General features: G+C 44.6%; 1 protein-coding gene across 2 annotated transcripts; it reads left to right on the forward strand.

Annotated features, from left to right (window-relative positions):
• The first annotated feature begins 1760 nt into the window (after window positions 1–1760).
• LOC124707460 lies at window positions 1761–6311 on the forward strand. 2 transcript variants are annotated; one of them, XM_047239115.1, is made up of 9 exons: window positions 1761–1829; window positions 2273–2407; window positions 2879–3040; window positions 3135–3240; window positions 3625–3807; window positions 4537–4690; window positions 4913–5211; window positions 5870–5959; window positions 6056–6311. In XM_047239115.1, exons 2-9 carry the CDS (start codon window positions 2390–2392, stop codon window positions 6109–6111), a joined length of 1068 nt encoding a protein of 355 aa, XP_047095071.1. In that variant the 5' UTR covers window positions 1761–1829; window positions 2273–2389; the 3' UTR covers window positions 6112–6311. The 2 variants fall into 2 exon arrangements, with proteins under 2 accessions (XP_047095071.1, XP_047095070.1); XM_047239114.1 differs by lacking the exon at window positions 1761–1829 and having other exon boundaries at window positions 2240–2407.
• Window positions 6312–18410: the final 12099 nt, after the last annotated feature.

The raw sequence follows: 18410 nt of genomic DNA on the forward strand, positions 1-18410 counted from the left end.
ATCTAAACCTAGACTACGACCGCCCGGCGGTGCGTTCGACGGCCCCGCCCGTCGTCGCCTCCCCTACGCCGCAGCTCCTCCTGCGCGCGCCTCCTCTCCTTGCGTTCGGCGGTGGCCAGACGGTGCCGCTCCCGCCGCGCGTCCTCCGCCGTCCCCTGCTGCGCCGCCTGGAGGGAGAGCTCGACGGCGCGACGAATCTGCGCCTCTTCGCGGGCACGGGCGTCGTCCTGGAGCTTCTTCTCCAACTCGAAGGACTCGACGAGCGCGCGTTGCTGATCGGCCGTCTCGTCCGGGTGCGGCCCGTCGTCGTTGGACCACTCGAACTCGTCGTCGTCGTCGTCCTCCACCTCGGTCTCCTCCGCCTCGGCCTCCTCCTCCTCCACTGGCGCCTCCTCCTCCACATTTGTTGGCGCCTCCATCATCGCCGCCGCCAATGCGTCGGCCTCCGCCGCCAACTGGTCCGCCCGCCTCCCCCATAGCGCCGTCAGCGCCGCCTCCCGCTGATGACGCTCCTCCATCGTCAGCTGCTGGCGGCGCTCGATCGACTCCGCCGCCGGCGCTCTGTCGCATCCCACCGTTCACGGTACGGCGCCTCCCGCTCATCGCGGCGGCGCCGGCGCTCATCGGCCCACGCGCCGCTCCATCTCCTCCCGTGCCGGCGCCGTCGCGCCTCTTCTCCCGTCGAGGCGTCGAACGCCGCAACGGTGTCGCGCCTGCTCGCTCTGCGCGACGCTGCTGCCGCCGCGGCCTCGTCGGCTGCGGGGGCGAGGGCGTAGAACGCCGCTAGATCCGCCGCGTGCGCCGCCTCACGCGGCCGGCGGGCCTCGCTCCTCGAGTGCCTCCCGCCGGCTGGCCGATGAGAGCCAGGCCAAAGCGGCGTCCCTCGCCGCCGCCGCTCATCCCGGGCCGCGGGGTCGGTGTCGACCTGCGATTCCGGGACTGGAAGTGGAGGAGACGACGGTGGAGGGAAGTGGCCAGCGTCGGGGTGGTTCGCCATTGCCACTGGTGGTGGAGGAGACGGCGGTGGAGCGACGAGGGTTGTGTTTGTTGCCGGCGGGGTGTGGTGGCTACCATTGAGCCGGGAGACCTTTTATAGACGCCAGCGTCGGGAAGAAAGCGCGGGAACAGACGAGAAGAGGCGGGAAGATCGCGCGGGAACGGGCGGTGGCGTGCGAACGCCGGCGACGGGTGGAGGCTGCGCAGCAGACCGACGAGACGTCTCGCCTGCCCTCCGTCGCCATTAAGGCAAAGATGCCGCCGTGTGTCACTACGCGCGAATAACTTCCATCGCGAGGTAGGCGACGGTTAGGTTAAAATTAACTGTGCCGCTGACGGGTCAGCCCCGCCACTCCCCGCCTCGCTTTTCGTTGTGTCCGGCGTGCCCGGTGCGTCCCCTGTGGGACGGGGACGAGCTCGAGGCGCCGAACACCGTATCGGGACGCGCCAGACAAAAATGAGTTTTGGGGGACGCAGCTGTAACGTATTTTTTGTTCGGCGTGCCCCAAATCCCTTTGGGGGACGCGGCTGGAGATGCTCTTATGGAGGTGCTCTTCCTCTCTCCTTCCGAATCCACACCTCCTCACCATCTATATACCTGCCGCTTCATTCAAAAAGATTAAAAAAAAACACTATCTACCTGCGGCTGCTGCCGACGCCTCAGTCACTCCAGTCCACACGCCTCCACGCCCGCCCCCGTCTCCGGCCTCTCACGCGCGTCGCCGGCTTCATCGTTTCCCCCATCTTCCTCTCCCCACGGTACATCGCGCGCGTTCTTGCTGCACCGTCTGGCTCGTCCCAGTCTTCGGCAATTCGTCTGCTTCCAATTCGAGGTATGAGCTATGCTGTTTGTTCACATCCAACGCAGCGAGCGATTCTTCTACGGAGTAGTTAAATCAGTTAGCTAGGGAGGGAGGGACCTTCACAATTTCTGAGTATGTGTGCACCCGTCACACCATCTAGATCCGCCCCTGGTTCGTGGTCGAAAATAGAGGACAAGAAGAGTTGGGATGTGCACCGTTTATAAATCTTTAGCTTCCAACTTCCCATGATAGATGAAGTAGCATAATTCTTTTTCTCCATCATAAACTTTCCATGAGAAGAGTGTTCATGAAATTTACATATAATTTTCTATATAAGCATTTTTGGGAAGATTTTTTTAATCAATTTTCTCATTGTTGGTATAAAATGATAATTGGTTCTCCAGTTAAACCAAAAGTGCTAATGATTCTTTGCTTTCAGCAGTTTTAATCCCGAGAACTCTCCTATGGTGTAGAGGTACTCGCAAGGTTGCAAACCCACCCAACTAATACTGGGAGTGTGGGGGATAAGTCTTCTGCACCTAAAAGAAGTGTTGATTCGGAGTGTGGTTGTGTTACCGTCGCGAGACACGATGAAGGAGACTTCCCAGGTGAGACTATCTGCTGCGCCCCTTTTTTAAGGGGTTGAGCTGCTAAGGTTCAGGTTACATTATAAAAATTTAGAAACCTTCCATTTTAACAAGTTCCATGTTTTTAGGGGATATGGTTATGCGGTATTGTATTGAAATGCTTTATAAAAAAATGGTTTGCTTCGACGAGTTTACGCAAAATATAACCTTATACAGTTTCAAAGCAGAAGGTGCAGACATCTTTACTTTTGGAGGGTGTATTGAAACACTTAAAGTAGCTATCTTACATAAATTTCACAACTTCATTCTCTTGTAAATTAGAATCCAGAAACAGACAATAACCAACTGGTTTTCTGAATCTTGGAGTAGTGGAGTATATTCACCAAATTAGTATAACTGTATAAGCCACTGACTTTGCTTTCAACATTTATTGATAGCTGTTATCTTTTTATTGCATTTGATTAATTTGGCACATTATGGGCATTTCCACAGGATATTGAGAGCAAGCCAAATCTGCAGCGGTCAGTGCAAGTTGGTGATGAAGATTCTGAACAGCCAAATACAACAGTGACCGACGAACCTTTAGGGGATTCCTGTTCATTATCATGTGCAGACGATGATAATAAAAAGGTTTCCCGTGAAGATATTGAATTAGTAAGATGCCTAGATTCTCTGCTATTTTTGTGGTAATAATTTGTACTGTAGCTTTTGCTATAACTAAATAACTAAGCATTTTGGGCTATTGCAGGTCCAGAATTTAATAGAACGATGCCTACAGTTATACATGAATAGAGGAGAAGTTGTTAGGACTCTTTCTACTCGCGCAAGAATAGAACCTGGTTTTACTACATTAGGTAAGGTTTCGTGCTGAGTTTGTCCTGCAACTCATTTGGCAGCAATGCCATAGCTCTTTCTCATATCACATGAAAGAACCTGTCATCAGATAATCTGCTTGTACACCAGCCAGAACTATTTTGGCGTAGTGACTAATTTCATAAATTGAGAACTAGTTCTATTAAGAATATGTTTTAACATAACATTTGTTGCTAGACTGCATTGTACATATTTTTCATTAAGATTGTATCCACTACTGATCCTGTTCTGCGTGTTATTGAAATGATCTACTAATCCATGTTGTTCGACACTCCTTCTGGAAATATTTATATGTCTTTAGGAAGCTCAGCAGTTAGATGTAACTATTTTAGCACTAAAGCCTTTCTCTGCCTTTGCTCGTTCAGTATGGAAGAAGCTTGAAGAAGAGAATTCTGAGTTTTTTCAGGCTTACTACATAAGGTTGAAATTGAAAAAACAGATCAACTTGTTTAACCATTTACTAGAGCACCAATACAATCTGATGAAGCAGCCAGTACCGCAGCAGGTTCCATTTGCTCCAACACAGAATGGGATCCGTCCTATGCCCGGTAATGTCTATCTTCATATTGTAGTATCGTAACTAAATTAGGTAATGTTGGATTTTGAAATTGTGCTTGTTGTTATTACTTATTAATAAGCCTTTGGTTCATCACTGCAATGGATGTATTGTTTATAATAGCTTTCTTTTTGTGCTAGTTGGCCAGTTGGTGGTGTCTGTAACTCCCACATAAACAGCAGAATACTTCAATAGTCACTATATCCTATGTTAGGTTATTGCCTGAATGACCAATACCTGCCTCAGGCTATCAGCTTAATGACCTTGAAAACAGCTATTTACTGATATGTTTTGGAAACAATAACTTAATTTCAATCTGACCTTGAACATGCAATACATTGCCATATTGGTCTAGTCTATTATTTCTGCAAAAGTTTTTTTTTTCAGTTGTAGATGCTGATAAACAGTACTGGACTTAAACCAGTTGAATCCCTGATTCAAATAGCACTCCCTTTCTTTTGCTTTGCTTTCCTCCATGCACGTGCTAATGATGCTCTTGGCGCCTATGTTAATATGCGGGCCTTCTGCCCTGGATCGTGTTGTGATTACTATGGCATACCTTGATAGCTCATGCAAGACAGTTATAATGTTTCCATCTTGACAGTGAAATTGCATGCTATCTTTTCTTTTCAGGTTTTGCTCCAGTTTTTTCACTGATCTGCTTCTTTTGTTAAGTTCTATTACGTTTTTTCTTATTCGATTCTACCTGTTATCAGTGCAGTTAACAATTTGCCTATGGGATATCCAGTTCTTCAACAACCTGGACTACCTGCTCCTGGTCAGCCTCATGTTAATGCAATGGCTTGTGGTCCACCGGGCTACCATATAGCAAATGGAATTCCTTATCATCCGATTCGCATGAGCTCAGAAAATGGGTAAGCATTTTCATTACCTTGTTTCCATTTGCTTATGTGTCTTTGCAGCTTTCTTTCAGTTAATTATGATAAATTTGAAAAGTGAAAATAATATTTCTATCTTGGTAGATATCGTTCTCGTGTCCTCTTAAGATCTATAGCTGTACAATCATGCTTGTTCAAGTATATTATTTTTCTCGTAACTTTTGAAATTCATTTAATGTGTAACTTGTTTTGCTAAAGCATAATGGAGAATGAAGCACCTGAAGTTGCACATGCTGCAACAGCCTTTGGTACTGTGTCATCTGAGATTGCTATGAGTCCATCATCTGCAATGTCGAGCAACCATGTTTCTTTCACTCCATCTGAGATATCAGCGATGGATGTGGATGCATCAGCAATAGATGCCAGCTTTGGAGTTGATGTGGGGAATGGAGGTCCTCTACAAATAGGATTAGACAGTGGGGATGGCTCTTCCTTGGGGCAGCAGATCTGGGATTTCAGCCTATCTGATCTGTCAGCAGATTTGACAAATTTGGGAGGTAGTTTTCTATCTCTAAGATTGCATGTACATCAGTTAAGTTTTTTTTTTATCATGCCATCCCAACTGATATTGCAAGCTAGTAACATTGCTTCATTTGATTGGAAGTTACGACATATATGATGAGATATTCTTGTAGCCTGACTCTTGTTTTACTGAGGAAGTTAGTATGCTAACTAAAAAGAATTTAGAATATTTGTTTAAATCCTAGTTGCAGCAGAGCAATAATCTGAAAAACCTACTATTGTTTTTACGAGAAAAGTAAGATAAGGACAACAAGCTATAGCTTCTGTAAATATGCTGTTATTCCAGAACTTTGTTTTCTTGGAACTCACAAACATGTTGAAATCTTAGTTGCAACAAAGCAAGAATCAGAAATCGCTGCTAGTTTTTTTATGGAAAAGAATTAGAAGGACAACAAGCTATAGCTTTCGTTAAAATTGCTGCTATCCGAACCATCTTTCCTGGAATTGTCTATCCATAACATATTGTTCTGCTATGATACTATCGTTCCACTTTCTTTGGAAGATCAGAGTACAAATAAGACGTAGCAAAGTATGTTTCTTTGTGTAACTATATTCGAGTCTGAATACTATTGACTACTTGATCGTGATTTAGTTTTGCTATCTCTTAGTAACGGCTGTTCTGTTGATTTTCAGACCTGGCAGCTCTTGAGAACTATGCTGGCAACCCATTCCTTCCCTCAGACTCCGATCTCTTACTTGATTCCCCAGATCAGGAGGACATAGGTGATTTTCAATGCTTCTTTAATGTGTCTATTGATATTTTAAAAGCTGGATCTGTTACTAGTCAAGGCTAATTGTTTGCATGCTGATTACTTGTAGTTGACTATTTCGCCGACGCTGTGGACGGGCCTTCACAATCAGATGAAGAGAGATAATCACAGATGCATAGAGAAAGAGTCTCAAAACCTGACCCGGGGCAGGCTGCTTGATCTTGTAGTGTTTTGAAGCTACAATACTGTATGAAACGAACTTTCTATTAGCTTAAATGTACCAAGTTTTATTCATGAGGAACTCTGGAATTTTGTAGTCACTGGTTCCAGTTTTCAATAAACAGTGAGGCAGCTTATTTTGCTCACTTGATATTTTAGTTTCTTGAAATAATGACATCTACAACAGTGCTGTCAAAACTTTATGAGCCCTTTTCATTACACTGAATCTTTTGATTCGTTGGCATGCCTGCCACATTTCAGGCAATATAAATTATATTAGGTTGTGATGAAATCTAAACTATAATGATGTGATAAAATATACTCCGTAGCATATTTTTCTGTCAAACCAAATTGGCAATTGCAACTTTGTTTGAGGGTGGACCATCCCTGGCGCGTGTGGGCGAACGCATTTGCATGTCTACTGCTGAAATTAAGGCTCTTGTCGGTACAAGCGAGATGATGACTGGTTTCCTAAGTTGAAAGGGATTTTGCATTTGTCGGCAGAAAGTATACTTGCTGCCGTTTACAATAGATGCAACGGAAAAGGTTACGAGAAGTCCAATTTACCCCCCTAAATTCGTCTCAAAATTCAGATTACAACCCTCAACTTTATTTTGGTTTCAACCCTAAATTCTATAAACCGTTCGGAATTGAACCTTCTATCCTTTTGGCAGGTTTTGAACCAGTTTTTCTTGCCAGTTAGCGGTTTTTCTCCCTATATATTGTGCCAACTCATCAACATACACATACACGGTACATGTACTTCCTCTCTCTCCATATCGCATGATCACCTCATGTCTCATCATGATCGTCTTCCTCCCTGGAACACGGCCATGGCGATCACAGAGAGGTGCCTCTATCGGACAATAACACCCGGCGTATGCCCTCTATATAACCTGTCGTGCCCAGCCTTCCGCCAACACGGGGCAACCACCACGCAGCGCATCGAGCCGCATGGGAGCCATTTTTATTCCGGCGGGTGAAGAGTTGAAGATGAAGCATAGAGCTGAAGATGAAGAGTTAAAGACATAGAATACATGTACGCACTTTTTACCAATACAATACATTATGTGACAAGAAAAACCGGCTTAAGACAATGCAAGGGGTGATTTTGAACCCTTTTTAGAATTCAGAGTTGAAAGTTGAACCAAAATAAAGTTTTCATGGTTGTAAGCTGAACTTTGAGACAAGCTTAGGGGGGGGGGGGGGGAAATTGGACTTCTCTCTTGCTAAATTGTTTCCGCTTTATCCTGTAATGTCAGGAGCAAATTGAGCCTTTTTTACTTTAACAGTAATAGCAGTCACTAACATATTTGTTTGAGCATACTTATTAGCAAGGATTCAAAAAACCCGGATACAAGAAATTGAAAACTAAACCAAAGATGGCACTAGTGAAAGTGCATGAAACCCCCATGTGTGGTTTTGGTAATAATGACAATCACTATGGACTAATGTGTCCATTGAGTTCTATTTGTAGAATTTATTCATAGACAATGCTTGAACCGTGTGTTGCATGAAGGTTGAAAGAAGATCAATTGATGATCAAGATATTCATGGAGTGATCCGAAGATTGAGCCTATTAAAAGTATGCCTTGAAAAAGAAGATGGAGTGAGCTGTCTAGTGTATTTTCAAGACATCAACTTTGAAGAAAGAAAAATTAAGTGAAAGTTTAAGATGAGCCATCTTGAACCATTCATATGCTTTCCATCCATATGGTGATCATGGATATTAGAAGAAACTCTGTCATAATGGTTTACGGAGGAGCAATCTACTAGAATTCATCAAGCAAGCACAATCCAGAAAGGTGTTTCATCTTGACGCGGTTAAGATCCTCATCATCCAACTCAAGTGAAATGCGCAAGTTAAAGGTTTGTTTTTGATAGGGTCTCTTTTTCTTACCGGTCTCGTGGTGTAGTTGGGAGACTGGTCTATAGGATAGTTGGCCATATTATTAGTATGGATCTCGAGTGAGTAGCTTGATCATATCGTTTGGAGAGAGCTCAAACTCTTGTATGATTTGCATCATCTTTCTTGGTTGTTCTTGGTTCTATCCATGTAGTGATTTAGAGCTTATGGTTATTTCGATGACAATTTCTAGCTCATTAAAAACCGATTTCGTATAAAACACTTGTTGCGTTTTTTTATTTTTGAGTTTCCCCGGTTCTTCGTATTGAGAGGTTCCACCTTGATACGTCTCCGACGTATCGATAATTTCTTATGTTCTATGCCATATTATTGATGATACCTACATGTTTTATGCACACTTTATGTCATATTCGTGCATTTTCTGGAACTAACCTATTAACAAGATGCCGAAGTGCCGATTGCTTGTTTTTCGCTGTTTTTGGTTTCGAAATCCTAGTAAGGAAATATTCTCGGAATTGGACGAAATCAAAGCCCGGGGGCCTATTTTTCCACGAAGCTTCCGGAAGTCCGAAGACGAGACGAAGAGGGGCCACGGGGTGGCCAAACCCTAGGGCGGCGCGGCCCCACCCCGGCCGCGCCGGCCTATGGTGTGGCCCCCCGTGCCGCCTCTTGACTTGCCCTTCCGCCTACTTAAAGCCTCCGTGACGAAACCCCCGATGCGAGAGCCACGATACGGAAAACCTTGCGAGACGCCGTCGCCGCCGATCCCATCTCGGGGGATCCGGGAGATCGCCTCCGGCACCCTGCCGGAGAGGGGAATCATCTCCCGGAGGACTCTACGCCGCCATGGTCGCCTCCGGAGTGATGAGTGAGTAGTCTACCCCTGGACTATGGGTCCATAGCGGTAGCTAGATGGTTGTCTTCTCCTCATTGTGCTTCATTGTTGGATCTTGTGAGCTGCCTAACATGATCAAGATCATCTATCTGTAATTCTATATGTTGTGTTTGTCGGGATCCGATGGATAGAGAATACTATGTCATGTTAATTATCAAGTTATTATACATGTGTTGTTTATGATCTTGCATGCTCTCCGTTTCTAGTAGAGGCTCTGGCCAAGTTTTTACTTTTAACTCCAAGAGGGAGTACTTATGCTCGATAGTGGGTTCATGCCCGCATTGACACACGGGACGATGACGAAAGTTCTAAGGTTGTGTTGTCTTGTTGCCACTAGGGATAAAACATTGGCGCTATGTCCAGAGGATGTAGTTGTTGATTACATTACGCACCATACTTAATGCAATTGTCTGTTGTTTAGCAACTTAATGCTTGGAGGGGTTCGGATGATAACTTGAAGGTGGACTTTTTAGGTATAGATGCGGTTGGATGGCGGTCTATGTATTTTGTCGTAATGCCCAATTAAATCTCACTATACTTATCATGTCATGTATGTGCATTGTTATGCCCTCTCTATTTGTCAATTGCCCGACTGTAATTTGTTCACCCAACATGCTTTTATCTTATGGGAGAGACACCTCTAGTGAACTGTGGACCCCGGTCCATTCTTTAATACTGAAATACAAATCTGTCTGCAATACTTGTTTTACTTGTTTTCTCTGCAAACAATCATCTTCCACACAATACGGTTAATCCTTTGTTACAGCAAGCCGGTGAGATTGACAACCTCACTTGTTTCGTTGGGGCAAAGTACTTTGGTTGTGTTGTGCGGGTTCCACGTTGGCGCCGGAATCTCTGGTGTTGCGCCGCACTACATCCCGCCGCCATCAACCTTCAACGTGCTTCTTGGCTCCTCCTGGTTCGATAAACCTTGGTTTCTTTCCGAGGGAAAACTTGCTGCTGTGCGCATCATACCTTCCTCTTGGGGTTGCCCAACGAACGTGTGAAATACACGCCATCAAGCATATTTTCACGGCGCCGTTGCCTGGGAACCGAAGAAAAGCTACACCACAAAGATTTCTAACTCCCACGTCAACTACGCACCAGCATATTTTCCGGCGCCGTTGCCGGGGAGATCAAGACACGCTTGCAAGGGGAGTCTCCACTTCTCAATCTCTTTACTTTGTTTTTGTCTTGCTTTATTTTATTTACTACTTTGTTTGCTGCATTATATCAAAACACAAAAAAATTAGTTGCTAGTTTTACTTTATTTACTGTCTTGCACTCTATATCCAAAACACAAAAAAATTAGTTACTTGTTTTACTTTACTTAATATCATGCATGTTTTTATTTCACTAGTTAAGCATAATGGAAAACAACAAAAATATGAGAGATCTTTATGAACTTTATCTTGAATTAGGACATGATGTGTTTGAAGAGAGAATTAAAAAACCCATGGAACTTTATATGCATGCTAATGGGAATGTTATTACTACGGATGCTTTGAACACCATTGTTGCTAATGCTATGGAAAATTCTAAGCTTGGGGAAGCTGGCTCTGATGAGCATGATCTTTTTAGTCCCCCAAGCATTGAGGAGAAAATTTTCTTTGATGATACTATGCCTCCTACACTTGATGAGAATAATAATGATAGCTACTTTGTTGAATTTGCTCCCGCTATTACTAATAAAATTGATTATGCTTACGTGGAGAGTAATAATTTTATGCATGAGACTCATGATAAGAATTCTTTATGTGATAGTTACATTGTTGAGTTTGCTCATGATGCTACTGAAAATTATTATGAGAGAGGAAAATATGGTTGTAGAAATTTTCATGTTACTAAAACACCTCTCTATGGGCTGAAATTTTTGAAGCTACACTTGTTTTATCTTCCTATGCTTGTTACTTTGCTCTTCATGAACTTGTTTATTTACAAGATTCCTATGCATAGGAAGCATTTTAGACTTAAATGTGTTTTGAATTTGTCTCTTGATGCTCTCTTTTGCTTCAAATACTATTTCTTGCGAGTGCATCATTAAAACTGCTGAGCCCATCTTAATGGCTATAAAGAAAGAACTTCTTGGGAGATAACCCATGTGTTTATTTTGCTACAGTACTTTGTTTTATATTTGAGTCTTGGAAGTTGTTTACTACTGTAGCAACCTCTCCTTATCTTAGTTTTATGTTTTGTTGTGCCAAGTAAAGTCTTTGATAGAAAAGTAAGTACTAGATTTGGATTACTGCGCAGTTTCAGAATTCTTTGCTGTCACGAATCTGGGTCTATCTCCCTGTAGGTAGCTCAGAAAATTATGCCAATTTACGAGCATGATCCTCAGATATGTACGCAACTTTCATTCAATTTGAGCATTTTCGTTTGAGCAAGTCTGGTGGCCTAATAAAATCCATCTTTACGGACTGTTCTGTTTTGACAGATTCCGTCTTTTATTTCGCATTGCCTCTTTTGCTATGTTGGATGAATTTCTTTGATCCATTAATGTCCAGTAGCTTTATGCAATGTCCAGAAGTGTTAAGAATGATTGTGTCACCTCTGAACATGTGAATTTTTATTATGCACTAACCCTCTAATGAGTTGTTTCGAGTTTGGTGTGGAAGAAGTTTTCAAGGATCAAGAGAGGAGTATGATGCAATATGATTAAGGAGAGTGAAAGCTCTAAGCTTGGGGATGCCCCGGTGGTTCACCCCTGCATATATTAAGAAGACTCAAGCGTCTAATCTTGGGGATGCCCAAGGCACCCCTTCTTCATCGACAACATTATCAGGTTCCTCCCCTGAAACTATATTTTTATTCGGCCACATCTTATGCACTTTGCTTGGAGCGTCGGTTTGTTTTGTTTTTTGTTTTGTTTGAATAAAATGGATCCTAGCATTCACTTTGTGGGAGAGAGACACGCTCCGCTGTTGCATATGGACAAATATGTCCTTAGGCTCTACTCATAGTATTCATGGCGAAGTTTCTCCTTCGTTAAATTGTTATATGGTTGGAATTGGAAAATACTACATGTAGTAACTCTAAAATGTCTTGGATAATTTGATACTTGGCAATTGTTGTGCTCATGTTTAAGCTCTTGCATCATATACTTTGCACCCATTAATGAAGAAATACTTAGAGCTTGCTAATTTGGTTTGCATATTTGGTTTCTCTAGAGTCTAGATAACATCTAGTATTGAGTTTTGAACAACAAGGAAGACGGTATGGAGTCTTATAATGTTTACCATATGTCTTTTATGTGAGTTTTACTGTACCGTTCATCTTTGTGTTTGTTTCAAATAGCCTTGCTAGCCTAAACCTTGTATCGAGAGGGAATACTTCTCATGCATCCAAAATACTTGAGCCAACCACTATGCCATTTGTGTCCACCATACCTACCTACTACATGGTATTTATCCGCCATTCCAAAGTAAATTGCTTGAGTGCTACCTTTAAAATTCCATCATTCACCTTTGCAATATATAGCTCATGGGACAAATAGCTTAAAAACTATTGTAGTATTGAATATGTACTTATGCACTTTATCTCTTATTAAGTTGCTTGTTGAGCGATAACCATGTTTACGGGGACGCCATCAACTATTTCTTGTTGGATATCATGTGAGTTGCTATGCATGTCCGTCTTGTCCGAAGCAGAGAGATCTACCACCTTCATGGTTGGAGCATGCATGTTGTTAGAGAAGAACTTTGGGCCGCTAACTAAAGCCATGATTCATGGTGGAAGTTTCAGTTTGGACACATATCCTCAATCTCATATGAGAATAATAATTGTTGCCACATGCTTATGCATAAAAGAGGAGTCCATTATCTGTTGTCCATGTTGTCCCGGTATGGATGTCTAAGTTGAGAATAATCAAAAGCGAGAAATCCAAAATGCGAGCTTTCTCCTTAGACCTTTGTACAGGGCGGCATGGAGGTACCCCATTGTGACACTTGGTCAAAACATGTGCATTGCAAAGATCTGGTAGTCCAAGTTAATTAGGACAAGGTGCGGGCACTATTAGTATACTATGCATGAGACTTGCAACTTGTAAGATATAATGTACATAACTCATATGCTTTATTACTACCGTTGACAAAATTGTTTCATGTTTTCAAAATAAAAGCTCTAGCACAAATATAGCAATCGATGCTTTCCTCTTTGAAGGACCATTCTCTTTACTTTTATGTTGAGTCGGTTCACCTATCTCTCTCCACCTCAAGAAGCAAACACTTGTGTGAACCGTGCATTGATTCCTACATACTTGCATATTGTACTTGTTATATTACTCTATGTTGACTATTATCCATGAGATATACATGTTACAAGTTGAAAGCAACCGCTGAAACTTAATCTTCCTTTGTGTTGCTTCAATACCTTTACTTTGATTTATTGCTTTATGAGTTAACTCTTATGCAAGACTTATTAATACTTGCCTTGAAGTACTATTCATGAAAAGTCTTTGCTTTATGATTCACTTGTTTACTCATGTCATCACCATTGTTTTGATCGCTGCATCCACTACATATGTTTACAAATAGTATGATCAAGGTTATGATGGCATATCACTTCAGAAATTATCTTTGTTATCGTTTTACCGCTCGGGACGAGCGAGAACTAAGCTTGGGGATGCTTGATACGTCTCCGACGTATCGATAATTTCTTATGTTCTATGCCATATTATTGATGATACCTACATGTTTTATGCACACTTTATGTCATATTCGTGCATTTTCTGGAACTAACCTATTAACAAGATGCCGAAGTGCCGATTCTGTCGTTTTACTGCTGTTTTTGGTTTCAGAAATCCTAGTAAGGAAATATTCTCGGAATTGGACGAAATCAAAGCCCGGGGGCCTATTTTCCACGAAGCTTCCGGAAGTCCGAAGACGAGACGAAGAGGGGCCACGGGGTGGCCAAACCCTAGGGCGGCGCGGCCCCACCCCTGGCCGCGCCGGCCTATGGTGTGGGCCCCCGTGCCGCCTCTTGACTTGCCCTTCCGCCTACTTAAAGCCTCCGTGACGAAACCCCCAGTACCGAGAGCCACGATACGGAAAACCTTACTAAGACGCCGTCGCCACCGATCCCATCTCGGGGGATCCAGGAGATCGCCTCCGGCACCCTGCCGGAGAGGGGAATCATCTCCCGGAGGACTCTACGCCGCCATGGTCGCCTCCGGAGTGATGAGTGAGTAGTCTACCCCTGGACTATGGGTCCATAGCAGTAGCTAGATGGTTGTCTTCTCCTCATTGTGCTTCATTGTTGGATCTTGTGAGCTGCCTAACATGATCAAGATCATCTATCTGTAATTCTATATGTTGTGTTTGTCGGGATCCGATGGATAGAGAATACTATGTCATGTTAATTATCAAGTTATTATACATGTGTTGTTTATGATCTTGCATGCTCTCCGTTTCTAGTAGAGGCTCTGGCCAAGTTTTTACTTTTAACTCCAAGAGGGAGTACTTATGCTCGATAGTGGGTTCATGCCTGCATTGACACCAGGACGAGTGACGGAAAGTTCTAAGGTTGTGTTGTCTTGTTGCCACTAGGGATAAAACATTGGCGCTATGTCCGAGGATGTAGTTTTTGATTACATTACGCACCATACTTAATGCAATTGTCCGTTGTTTAGCAACTTAATACTGGAGGGGTTCGGATGATAACTCTGAAGGTGGACTTTTTAGGTATAGATGCGGTTGGATGGCGGTCTATGTACTTTGTCGTAATGCCCAATTAAATCTCACTATACTTATCATGTCATGTATGTGCATTGTTATGCCCTCTCTATTTGTCAATTGCCCGACTGTAATTTGTTCACCCAACATGCTTTTATCTTATGGGAGAGACACCTCTAGTGAACTGTGGACCCCGGTCCATTCTTTAATACTTGAAATACAAATCTGTTGCAATACTTGTTTCTACTGTTTTCTCTCGCAAACAATCATCTTCCACACAATACGGTTAATCCTTTGTTACAGCAAGTCGGTGAGATTGACAACCTCAGCTGTTTCGTTGGGGCAAAGTACTTTGGTTGTGTTGTGCAGGTTCCACGTTGGCGCCGGAATCTCTGGTGTTGCGCCGCACTACATCCCGCCGCCATCAACCTTCAACGTGCTTCTTGGCTCCTCCTGGTTCGATAAACCTTGGTTTCTTTCCGAGGGAAAACTTGCTGCTGTGCGCATCATACCTTCCTCTTGGGGTTGCCCAACGAACGTGTGAAATACACGCCATCACACCTCTTATTTTTTTTTTGTGGGTAGCTCTTGCCATCCTATTTCCAATAAAATTATTTTCACCTAAATTGGAGTTTCTAACTCAAGTAATTGAGTTTCTAGTTTGCGGTACCATGCCGCTGCTGGTCACCAGCCCGCTCGCCCCAGTACTTCCCCATAGTACCGGGCCGCCCCTGGCTAGTAGTACCGGGCTAACCTAATTGCTCCATGTGTTGGCTGTTGGCCTTGCGCCATGCCGATATTACCGACCCATGCTAGGTCGAGCCCAATGAGCAGAATTTCTTTGTCAACTCTTTAAGCCTTTCTTCTTCCTCTCTAGCTCTCTTGTCCCATTAGCTCTCCACCATTGTAACTTTTTGAGAGCTTCCTTTCTCCTTAATACCTCCATGATTTTTGTACCTATTTGAAGGAATAGAGAGAGGAGATTTAGATCCACAATCCTATCAATTAATATTTCCTCTTTGCGAGGAAATCCCTAAATCTAGATCTTGGAGAAATTTCACATTCTCTTCATTTGTTTTCTCTCTCTTATTTCCCAATCGATTTTGTAGCTCTGGTGGAATTTGAGAGTGAAGGACTTGACATTGCATCTGGTGCACCGGTTTGAGTTCTCCATGGTGATTCGTGAAGTGAAAGTGAGAAGCTTATTACTCTTGATTTCTGGGAACCATAGACGGCTTTGGTGCTTAGTGGTTTTCTTGGAACCTACAATTGAGTTCTAGAGGTTCCTCAAACATGGGACCTTCGTAGCGATTTCATATGAGTCTCTAATTAAGTTGTGGGGATTGTCTCAAGTTTGTACGCGTTCGGTGACCACCCCCAAGGTTCCATAGTGGATCGGCGACGTCTCTTTTGGTTGGAAAGTTCGAGGAGAATGCGACAGCACTGCGTGTGTGTCCTCCTGTTGCTGCCCTGGACCCTACTGGCAGTGAGTCAGCGGCCGCTTCGCTTTCCTGCGCGCTCTGGTCACTGCGGCGCCATAACGGCCCGCTTCGACTATAGTGGCCACGCCAGGTCTGGTGTGCGATAGCTGGTCTTCTATGCCCCCTGCCCCTGCAATGCCACTCTCGCCTCCTTGTGTCCCTAGAGCACCGTCAACCTCCCTCGAGGCGATCTTGTGAAAGGAATCCTAGCCGTGGAGGAAGCCGATGCAAGCATGACCGTGAGGCCGGGTCGTCGGCAAAGTCGAAGAAGCAGCGCGCCAACGTCCCCATTCATATGGATGTCGCATGTACAATAACATGACCAACTGTGAGGGGTCGGACAACATCCACCTCCCCGACAGCTGGCACCTCAACGCGCGGAGGGTACCCATGACATTATTTCTCTTTTCGGACTACCAAAGATGGATGGACGCATCTGCGGCTTTAATCCCTCTTGGGATGTGGAACCATGAGTACTGTCAGTGTGCTCCTCCCCTCTTTTGCGGCTCAGCTCTAGATCTGCACAATTTTCAACCGGCCGTCACCATAGAGCTCGAAGAGTGGCACAGTAGTGGTCATGCAAACGAGGTGGCATGGTGTCAGTGCGAGCGATAAGCTCTGATCTACAGGAATTTCAAATTCTTCTAAATTTCCTTTTTTTCAGCACTATTTTTCTAGTTTATTTGCTTTCATTTTGCTGTTCTTTTTTGCAGGGCTTCTTTGCTTGGTTTAAAGATGGAAGATCGATTGATCGCGCGCGGTTCCTCACGGACGAGACGGCCTTGTCTGTGCTTTCGACTTTACTTTGTCTTTGCCTTTTTGTTGCTCTGCCTCTTCGCCGTCTGCCTACGTAGACATGATACCAACAGGAACTTTTTTTTTTTTTTTTTTTTTTTTTTTTTGCTTTAGTTGTGTTTCTCTCATTTCTTAAGCCTTGACGACCATGGCCTTTTATCATGGCCTATTTAATTATACTGTCTCGTTCATACAAAAAGAAGGCATAGTTAACATAGACATGCTCGAGATGTTGGATGTTTCCTTAGATTGGCACAAGAATATCCTAGAGCTGTAGGTCTTTGTACATGGAAATTCAATTACTGAGGCTCTTTGGCCAACAAAATTACAGAGGCTTAGCTGCAAGAAAGGTATGGCCCATCTTCCTCCTCCTGAAGAAGAGGCGGTCGAAATATTTGCCATTTGGTGAAGACGGTCATGCTTGCTTAACTTATGTCAATCCAAGACGCCGAAATATTTGCCATTTGGTGTAAGTAGTTCATTACATATATATTTAACACCAGAATAACAAACTTACTCGGCCAGGGCCGCGGTCCCTCCCTCCCTCCACCATCGCCCCCTCCCATCCCCTCTCCTCCCTCGCCACCTTCGCCTCAGGTTGTCTCACGCGAGGCGGCTCCGGGCGACGACCCGAACCCAAGAAGAGGCGGCCCATCTTCCTCCTCTTGGCCGCTGCCGCCGTCGGGTTCGCCGGAGGCGGCCGCGTCCGGCTGCCAAAGGCAGGGGGCGGTGGTGGCGCGTCCATGGACTCCCCTTCGCGCGGAGGCGGGGTCTTCCAGGGGCGGCGATGGTGGACGGCGGGTCTGGTGGCGGTGGCCTTTGGCTACTTCACCTAGATAAAAGCGGGAGACGCGGTGGTGTGGCGGAACTCGGCGGGGGAAGGGCGGCAGCGGGATCGCTGCTGACCTCCACCGGCCGGGTTGGAGGAGGAAGATGGACCACGGTTCCCTGCCAGGGCGGCGGCATGGGGGCCGGCCATTCCGACTTTCATGGTGGTGGTCCTAGGGTTCTTCTTTCGCGAAGATGAAGACGTTCCGGATGTCGATCTTTCTTCATCTAGCCGGAGTGATGAGTTCCGGAAGGCTCCGACAGCGAATGGAACAGTGCATCTTTTGCTTGGAGTTCACATGATCGGGTGGTATTCGGTCGCGCGCACCCATGTTTTTATTCCGACCGTTTGGTTCCGGAGGGAGCGGCGCGAAGCTCTGTTCTGTGTTGATATCAAGAGACTTTTGGTCCATGATGAAGTCAGAAGCAGAGAATTTCATGAAGGCGGGATTGGGGGATTAGCTAAAGAAGGTTCAAGTCTCCGCGATGTTGAGGAACTTGCTTGGTGTTCCGGGATTCGCACAAGTGGTATGAAAGTGGGGGCGGCGGCACACGTGAAGTTCAGAGTCCTACCTTTCAGGGTGAAAACCCAAGGTCTGATCTTAGCTGGTTGTGCCTGACAATGACCTTGTTGGAGGCATTGTTTTGAGAGCAGGGACTATCTTCAGGGTGAAAATCTAAGATCTTTGATCGGACGACGACAGCGC

The sequence above is a fragment of the Lolium rigidum genome, chromosome 4 (genome assembly GCF_022539505.1).
Source record: "Lolium rigidum isolate FL_2022 chromosome 4, APGP_CSIRO_Lrig_0.1, whole genome shotgun sequence".
NCBI classification, from domain to species: domain Eukaryota; kingdom Viridiplantae; phylum Streptophyta; class Magnoliopsida; order Poales; family Poaceae; genus Lolium; species Lolium rigidum.

Coding starts and splice junctions, on each gene's coding strand:
- LOC124707460 (XM_047239115.1), top strand. Junction 4,691..4,912: donor CGCATGAGCTCAGAAAATGG/GTAAGCATTTTC, acceptor GTTTTGCTAAAG/CATAATGGAGAATGAAGCAC. Junction 5,960..6,055: donor CCCAGATCAGGAGGACATAG/GTGATTTTCAAT, acceptor GATTACTTGTAG/TTGACTATTTCGCCGACGCT.